The sequence below is a fragment of the Elephantulus edwardii genome, unplaced genomic scaffold, assembly GCF_000299155.1.
Source record: "Elephantulus edwardii isolate Elephantulus edwardi_28Jun2011 unplaced genomic scaffold, EleEdw1.0 scaffold00003, whole genome shotgun sequence".
Taxonomy (NCBI): domain Eukaryota; kingdom Metazoa; phylum Chordata; class Mammalia; order Macroscelidea; family Macroscelididae; genus Elephantulus; species Elephantulus edwardii.
This window is the reverse complement of record NW_006399753.1, coordinates 16319179-16328519: the sequence shown is the minus strand read 5'-3', so window position 1 is coordinate 16328519 and position 9341 is coordinate 16319179. Positions and strand designations below refer to the sequence as shown.

At 43.3% G+C, this 9341-nt stretch overlaps 1 protein-coding gene across 1 annotated transcript in view; it reads left to right on the top strand.

Moving 5' to 3' along the window:
- The first annotated feature begins 591 nt into the window (after nt 1-591).
- Nucleotides 592-9341, top strand: part of SQLE (squalene epoxidase) — a 24490-nt gene continuing 15740 nt past the window's right edge. The window contains exons 1-3 of the mRNA XM_006879298.1: nt 592-867; nt 4458-4695; nt 8038-8218. Of these exons, the coding sequence (XP_006879360.1) occupies nt 592-867; nt 4458-4695; nt 8038-8218 (695 nt within the window). The remainder of the gene's footprint in view (nt 868-4457; nt 4696-8037; nt 8219-9341) is intronic.

Sequence of the window (9341 nt, the reverse complement as noted above, 5' to 3'; positions counted from 1 at the left end):
CTACCGCGCGGTGCGCGCCCCCATTGGCTGGAGGCGGCGGCGGCGGGCGGGCTCGCCGGGCGGAGCCCCGCCCCCTGGTCCTCGCCGGGGCGGAGGAAGCGCGCGCTGCCCGAGGGCGAGCGCCTCGTGCGGTGGTTACTCCGGTTACTGCTGGGCGCGCGCGGGAAGCCGGTGAGCAGGCTGCGTGGGGCCGTCTTCCGAGAGGAGCCCGGTGGAGGCCGCCGCTGCTCCGGGAGGAGGAAGGGCCAGGGCGTCGGGAGCCGGCGGGAGCGCGAAGACGCGGGAGAGCGACCGGGCGGGAGAGACGCTTCCGCGGGAGGCACGCCTTTTGTTGGAGGGCAGCCGGGCGCGGTCGCCCCTTCGTCGGCCGCCGAGACCAGCTTCGCCCGGCCCCGCCGCACGGCCGATGGCGGCGTCTTGAAGGAGGAGCGGGGGGTCCCGCACCCCGGCTCGCCCCGCGCGTCCCCGGCCTTCCCAGTGCAGCCTGCTCCGCGCCCCGTCTGCGCCTGCATCCCGGGGAGCAGCAGCATCGAGAGACCCCGCGTCCCCCCGAGAGTTAAGGCAGAGCCCCCCACCCCCGCCCGGCCGACCATGTGGACCTTCCTGGGCATCGCCACCTTCACCTACTTGTACAAGAAGTGCGGGGACGTGGTGACCCTGGCGCACCCCGAGCTGCTGCTGGGCGGGCTGCTGTGCCTGTCGCTGGGCCTCGCGCTGTCCTACCGCTGTCGCCCCCGCAGCGCCGGCCTGAGCGGACCCCGGGCCGCCGCCCTCGCCCAGCTGCTGTCCGCGCTGCCCGTCGTCGGCGTGTTCTGGGCCAAGCCGTCCCCCGCGGCCACGAGGAAGGGGCAGCTGGAGGCCAGGAGGGTAGGTGGGCGTCTCGGGGAGGGGCGCGCAGGCCCTGCCTGGACAGGTGCGGCGGGGTCCCCCCTCCAGGGTCACTGGGCATCGCCCACCTTCAGCACGTGCCTTCTCGTTTACATTCTAACTCATCTGCTTGTTTTTTAAAAGAAAGATGCTCTTGGCACTTGTTGGACCACATCCTTTCTTGGAAGCAACTTTTTACTGCTTTTAGTTCTGGCCTGCGAGTGGCATGAGCTCAGGATCCCTTGTTTTCTGATGAAACAACACCATTTCCCCTCGAGTCGCCAGGGCCAGAAGCGTCTTTGTACCTGCCAGGAAGGGAACCTGTTGCTGGCAGGTCCCGGCCTGGAGTGACAGCTGGCCAGGGAAGTGACAGGACAGAGGGCAAAGCAGTTAAAAGGCGAGCTGTGGGCGAAAGCTGTCCTTTCCCTGGACAGTGGGACCCTGAGTGAGTGAATCCCCCCGTGGAGCAGTGGTGATTCTCAGGCCAAGGCCAGGGCCTAGGAGGACAGGTATTTAGGGCCTCCGTGCCAGGCGACTTTTTCTCAGGAGCAGTGGAGGCCTTAAAGCGTGGGAATAACAATTTTTGATTCTCTGAAAAGCGGATTGTAGTTGCTGTGTGGCAAATGGACTGAAGGTGTCTTAAGAAGGATAGGCTGGGAAGTCAGGAAAGGGATGCCAGCAGTGGGCAAGGTGAGACAGGTGGTTTGGGGTTAAGATGAGTGACCTGTGAAGTCATTTACTCTTTGAAGATTCAGAATCTACATTGAAGCTTTAGGCCAACAGCTTGGTTTCTGTCATAATCTTTAATGGACATAGGCCCATTGCCTTGTTTGTTGTTTTGTGCCCGTAGCTGACCATCCAGCGTGTTTTTAGAGGCAGTTAATCACACGGGAGGAGATGGCCCTCCGCCTTTGGGACACAGCTTGTTACTACTTCTCCCCGGAGCAGCTGGTGGATTTGAACCACATTCCTTTGGGATTGCAGCACAGCTTCTTGCCAGTAGGCTAGCAGAGCTCCCTTTGCATTGGTAGTAAGGGAATGAAATAATATCTATAAAATACCTAGCATATAACAGCTTATTAAATAGTAGCTATTAGTCTTAATTTAAAGGTAGCATATTTCTGTTAGTAACCTTTTAAGTAGCACAAAATAAGTTTCGAGGTGTGATGAGTGGATTTGGAGAAATGAGAGAAGAATCTGGGAGTTCACCGGTTCTCAGAGACTTAAGAATTATTGCTGTCTTAAATAACTTCCCTTAGAATTCTAAGGTGGTCCAGGTGCCTGGAATACCATCACTGCGCATGCTGGTGCAGAGGAACTTGGGACCAGAATTCTGGAACATCACCAGTCAGTGCTGTTTGCAGTTGTGAATGCCACAGGCTTTCTGGTTATTTCCCAACCAGGGAGTTACTGGACTGTGATCTCTTCAGGAGTAAGGTCCCATTAGTGCTTCTACTGACCAGTCTTTGACAGCCTAAACTGTCTCTACTCTGCTTCCAGAAGGGTGTGTGGTTTGAAGGGAAAAAATTAGACAGAATTGACAGTTTTTGTTCTTGTTCTCAGAAAAGTAATTTTAAATTGATGTTTGTTCTGACATGCTATTGGGAAGAATAGACTGTTGTCTTCTCCCGTGGGTAAAAACCAGAAAGACATTTCTCTAGACGGAGTTAGAACATGGTATGAACAGAGTCTTAGTCCATTCTAGGGGTAAAAAGAAGACCACATAAATATTATTGGTGGGTGCTTTCATGTTCATGTGGATTTTGACTCTGACAGAAGACTTTCGAGTCAAGAGAAATTGACTCTAAAGAAATTTTGACTTTGCAGAAGACTTTAGAGTCAAGAGAAATTTTAAAGTTCTAAAGGGTCTTGGGATTCTTTATGCATGAGATCTTTTATTAGAATCTCTACAAATACTTCATTGTCAGAGAACTCAAGAAGATGGTTTCTTGGAGTTCTGTTTTAAAGTTTTCACATTTGTGAATCCACCCACCATGAGCAAATATATAACAAGATTGGACTGTTTGTTAAGGGGGTAAAGTCTCCATCCCAGAGAGACATTACTATTCCTGATGGGCATAAGAGCTTTTCTATCCTTATGATCACATCCAGCAGTTTTTGCCTACAGCCCAGCCAGGGTAGCGTTTAATAATTACCCTTGTTTCTAAATTTAAAGACTCACTTAACCAGGCTGTCTTCAGGTATCAGGAAAGGACTAAAGAAAGAAATAAATGAAATATTACATGTTCAGAAATAAACTTTTCATGTTCAAAACTAAATTTATGATGCCTAGAGAGTAGTCTGAGCCGTTTTGTCCAGTTGAAAGTTTGTTGACTTGAATAACCTTCAATGAATAGATAGTGGCCAGGGATTGAAAATCTTAATACTAGATAAAAGTGATTTTAGATTAAGGTAGATTTTTGAAATGTAACTACAGCAGGAGAAAATGAGGGTAGATAGGAGGGGTTACCTGGAAGATGCCACATAAGTTTGCAGCATTCATTTAAAGTAGAAGTTGTAGGTGATTTAACCTGGAAGATGCCACTTAAGTTTGCAGCATTCATTTAAAGTAGAAGTTGTAGGTCATTTGTATCTGGTAAGTGCTTAGTATCTGTTTGAAGAATGGAATGTTGTTATGTGCCGTCTTGCGAGTCATAGCGACCCTGTGTACGCTAGCCCTGTGCCAACTTTACTGCCTCTAACACACCTACCATTTCCCCACTGTATCAGTCCATCTCATTGATGGTCCCTCCCTCTCTGTCTCCATCCATTCACCCTTCCAAGCATGATATCCCTGTCAAAGGACAGGCCCCTCCTTGCAACATGACCAAATCCTTAACTCCAAGAAGCAGGCCAGCTTCAGCCTCTCTAGGATGAATCTGTTCTCCTGGCAGTCCATGGTATAGTCAACACTCTTTTCCAGCACCACAGCTCAAAGGCATCAATTCTCTTTATCATCCCTAGTCATTGTCCAGCTCTCTGACCAATAGGAAGCAATTGTGAAGACCATGGCTTGGATCAAGCACACCTTAGTCTTCAGACTGATGATATTGCTCTTTGGTACTCTGGAGAGGTCTCTGACAGCCCCAGCTTTCCTTCCCCCCCCTTCTTTCTTGATTTCCTGGCTGCTAGTACCAAGAATGCTGATTGTGGAACCAAGCAAACTAAAGCTATTAACAATCTCAATCTCTTCTTCATCTATCATAGTGCTGCCAGTCAGCCCAGTGGTGAGAGTGGAATAATTAATAGGATTAAGTCTGAAGTCCCTTATGTTTCTTTTGTTTGGCTTGATGTAGATTTTCACATGTCTTACTGAGCATTTTCTAAATAAACTACACTTGGAAAAGAAATTTATAGCTTTACTGAGATAGTATTGTATATTTTTTGCTTAATTTTTATATTGTTGGTTTCTATGTAATATTTGAATTTAAAAACAAAGTTCATTGTTTTTAGTTGTATTTTTTTTTTAATATTTTTTATTTCTAGGAGTGTTCTAAGATGCAAAAGCCCACTATTTCTATAGAAGTAGTGCTGTGATTTAAGGGTAACAAATGTTTAAACATAATTCTCTTTCTCTTCCCCACAAACAGCATACAAAAGGCACAAGTATTTCAGAAACAACGTCAGTAGGAACTATAACATCTCAGAATGATCCGGAAGTTATCATTGTGGGATCTGGTGTACTTGGTTCTACATTGGCAGCAGTGCTTTCTAGAGATGGAAGAAGGGTGACTGTGATCGAAAGAGATTTAAAGGAGCCCGACAGGATAGTTGGAGAATTTCTGCAGCCAGGTGGCTATCATGTCCTTAAAGATCTTGGTCTTGGAGGTAGGTACAATAATTGATTCTAAAGAGTTATGTGGTATGTAAGTTAGCACTTTAGATTTGCGTTAGTAAAAAGGTAAATACATTTATGATTTTGTGTGCTTTGCCAATGCCAATTACTAATGCATTTTCCAAAGGTACCAGTGAATATTTTTAGGAAAAGAGCTAAAGGGGGGGGGGAATTAAATGTTTAAGGAGATAAGAATGATAATGAGATAACAGAGTGGCTGAAAATTGTAAAGATCAAAACAGAAGACCCAGAAAGCTCGAGGAGTCAGGGCATGAATTGTAATGAAGTGTGAAGGGAAATGTAAAGTGCTTGTTACTCGCCCTGCTCCCTGGGAATGCTCTCTCCCAGAACTTTTCATTTGGGCATCATTCACCTCTTCACCCAGTGTTTTATAAGCCTCAACTATGCATTTAGGGAATATTTATTCACTGCCTCTTTGTGTGAATTAGTCTGGGTACTCAGGATAAACTGGGGAACATGATTAGGGCATGATGCAAAATACGTCAAGCCTGTGAAGTTAGAAGGATCTTATGTGGTAGGTAATATTGTGAGGGAACTATAGCATTGACTGTGGAGTCAGATTGCCTGAGTCTGAATACTGATTATGTTACCTACGAGTTGTATAAGGAGCTCTGGTGGACTAGTGGTAAGAAATGCATTGCAACTCAGAGGCATGGGGATTGAACCTACCAGCTGTTCTAAGGGAGATAAACTTTCTCCTCTCGTGTGATTTACTGTCTCTGAAAACCCATTGGAGGGTTAGCTGTTACTTCCAGCTCAACAGCACACAACAACAAGCTATGTAGTCATGGGCAAATTAATTTAACCTCTTTTGAGTAAGATTGGTCATCTGTAAAATGGCAACATAGTAAGAGCTACCAGCATGTAGGTTGTTATGAAGATCAAATATGTTGCTACCTATAAATACATTCCTATCCTTAAATCATCTGGAACGGTGCTTGCTATTTAGTCTCTCATTGCTTTTGAGGTAGAACCAAGTCAGAGCGGAACCTCCAGCAGTTGTTGAGGGCTGTGAGAGAAGGGATTGCCCATCTTTTTCTTGAGCAACCACTGCTGTTCTCATAATGCTCCAAGTGTATCCACTGTGTCAGATCATCTCATTGAAGGTTCCCCCCTCATTTTCTGACCCTCTGCATGATGTCTGTTTCCAGGGACTGGCCCAAAGTTTGTGAGGTACAGTCTCACTATCCTTGTCTCTTAGGAGAACCCTGGCTGCACTTCTTACAAAACAGATTTGTTCTTTGTTCTTTCGGCAGTCCATTGTATATTTAAGTATTACTCAGTACCCCAGTTCAGAGCCATCAGTTCTTTGGTCTTCCTTACTCATTGTCCAACTTTCATATATGCACATGAAGCAAATTAAAATATCATGACTTGAGCCAGACAGACTTTAAACTGACACCTTTGTCTTTTTTGAACTTTATAAAGGTCCTTGACAGCAAATTTACCCAGTGCAGCGTGTCTTGATTTTTTGACTGCTGTTTCTACGTATGTCATTTTTTGATCAAAGTAAAGCATTGATGACTTCAGTCTTTTTTCTATTCATCATGATGGTGCTTAATCTAGTTGTGAAAATTTTTGTTTTCTTGATGTTGACTTGTAATCTCTCATTTTTATTTTTTTTTTAGCTTTTGATCTTCTTCAGTACATTCCTATGTCCTCTTCATGTTCAGCAAGCAGGGTTGTGTCATCTGCTTAATGCAGGTTGTTGATGTGTCTTCCTCCAAACCTGTGCCACATTCTACTTCATATAGTCTAGCTTCTTTATTTGCTTAGCCTACAGATTGAGTAGTTTTGGTGAAAGGATACAACCTTGATTTGTACCCTTTCTGATTTTAGATCATGCAGCACCTCCTTCTTTCTGAACCACTGTTTAGTGTTCTGGAATTCCCTTTCCTCTAAATATTTTTCTTGCTGTGATTCATAATAGTCAATAAAACACAAGCATGTTTCTATTATTCTCTGCTTCCAGCTAAGAGCCATCTGACATCGGTAATGAAAGCCCTTATCTTAAGACTTCTTCTGACTCTAGCTTGAATTTCTGGCTATTCCCTGTCAGTGTACTACTTCAGGAGTTAGAGGAAGAGCTCAATTAACTAATGGAGGATTAGATTCCATAGGACTGTGTAACACAGTATAAAAATTGGCTTGTACTCTAAAGGGAAGCTATTGGATGATTTTTAAGAAGTGGAGTTGTAAGATGTGATTTGCCTTTTAAAAGTATTCTATTGTGTGGAATAGAGAATAGATAGTAAGGTGACAGAGTCAGAAGTTGGAAGACCTGTTAGGAGTTTGGAACATGGTAGTTGAAGTAGAGGTGTGGAAAGTGGTTACATTCTGAGTAGACAGTAGGACTTGTTGATGGTTCAGATGTTAGACATGAGCGACAGTGTCAGCATTCTATTTAAATTAGATAGCAACCATAGGCCAGAAGTCCAAGACTGAATCTTGGGATATTCTCATAACCTATAGAGCCTGTGGGATCCACACAGGACTGAGAAGGAGCAGCCCATAAGAGGATTGTGAAAGCGAAGGATTGCGGCCTTTTGGAAGCTAGGTAGAGGGCTTTATAAAGGGAGTGATTGCTCAGTCATAGTCTATACTCTTGAGAGGTTGAAAGAGTGACCAGCAAGTCTGACAGTGTAGAATTAAGTGAAGCAGTAAAGAAGGGAGGGAGTTCCAATGGCCCTAGTGGCAAGAAGCTGTGTGGCAATCCTGAAGGCACACAGTTCAAGGCTACCAGTTGCTCCGTGGGACAAGGATGGGCAGTCTCCTACTAAGTGATTAGCTGCCTCTGAAAACCGGGCAGTGTCAGCTATGGGGGCAGAGTGTCAGCTGTGGGTGGATTGCGACTCTGTGGCACACAACAACAGTAAGAAGGCAGCTTGTTTGGGTCATAACTCTTGAGGAGCTTTGCTGTAAAGGTGCTGTGAAAGTGTAACCACAGGTAGATGGTGGTCAAGAAGTGGGTGTGTTTTTTTTTAATGAATACTAGGAAGTAATCATACTCCTTCTGTTCGTATGCACCATTGTATTTTTCTTATCTTTCTGAGGTAATAATGGAATTACAGACCTGAAATAGCAATTATGGTTATTTTTATGTAAGAATACAGATTTGATAAGACTGTCATTATTCTCCACAGGGTTAAGATTTCTGAAATGGTTATAGTAATTGTCCAGTTTTCCAAAAGGAAAACTTTTTGGAGGCTTGGACTGATTTTTTTTTTTGTTGTTTTAAATAACTATATGTTTTTTCTTGTTGCTTTGTCTAATTTGGAGTAAAATTGATTGTTTTGAATGGAATTGATTTGCAGATACAGTGGAAGGCTTTGATGCCCAGGTGATCCATGGCTATGTAATTCATGATCGAGATAGCCGCTCGGAGGTTCAGATTCCCTTCCCTCTGTCGGAGGACAATCAGGTGCTGAGTGGACGAGCTTTCCACCATGGCAGGTTCATCATGAGTCTCCGGAAAGCAGCTATGGCAGAAGCCAAGTAAGTCTACGGCTTCACATGGAGAATGTTAAATAATGAGCACACTTAAATTGTCACCATGGTAAATTTTTTATAAGTTTGTGTGTGGGTTAGGACATCGCTAATAAGCCATAACATAGAACAAAGAATTAGGATACTCTTGCCTTCAAGAACATCAGATAGGGAATTTTCCGTTGAATGCCATTGTGCTCCAGAGAATTTTCCTTTGACTATAAACTGGTTAAATTTAGAGGCTACTGGTGAAACTAGTGAATAAGACCATATATGCTGTTTTGGTTTATGATTATGATAAAGTCTCTTGAAATCAGGATAGGACTTCTAGATGAAAATCTCTGTCCCCTTCTTTTTTCCCCCATTCTTATTAAGAACCTCACCTGAAATGACTGTCTTCTCTTGATTATCAGTTTACATTCATTTCTCTTTTAAACACTGTAACTGAGAAAATTTAAAATTTATGAGAACTCTCAAAGAGTTAAGTGTCGTCGATACAGCAGATGAAAAAATAGTTATCCTTAGGACAGAAAGGAGTGGATATCCATGCGCATAGAATTTTTGATTGAAACATTGAAAAAGATTTCAAAGTAGAAAGAAAATTTTGAAAATAATCTCTTGATTCTTCAGTTTAGAAATAAACTTCGTATCTTTTCTCTCTTCTGTGTATGGATGGGAATGGGTATGCAAAAATCAGTCTCCATATGCATTATTTTTAATTTCAATAAAGGTAATTTATTAATTGGTATGTTTATAATCTGTATTATTATTAATAAACTAGAAAAAGATGACCAGACAATTCTGATTTTAAAACCCATTAACAATGGTCTTGTTTTTTGTCATTCATGATTTTTTCCTGTTTACATATGGATACACACAATATGTGATATATAGTATTTTTTTAGAGCATAGTTTCAGGTCCTTTTCTGCTGTGCATAAGTTACAATTCCTTTCTTAAAATATTAAATATTGTTAGACATTGTACTGTTAAAACTTTTTGACCTTTAATACAAGATACTGTTATACTGAACATCCTGGTATATCAAAATTTTTTTTATTATTATTAAATTTTATTAGTTTCAATGAACATTCACAGGGATTCTGGGCTTTCACTCCTTCATTGCCGCACCAT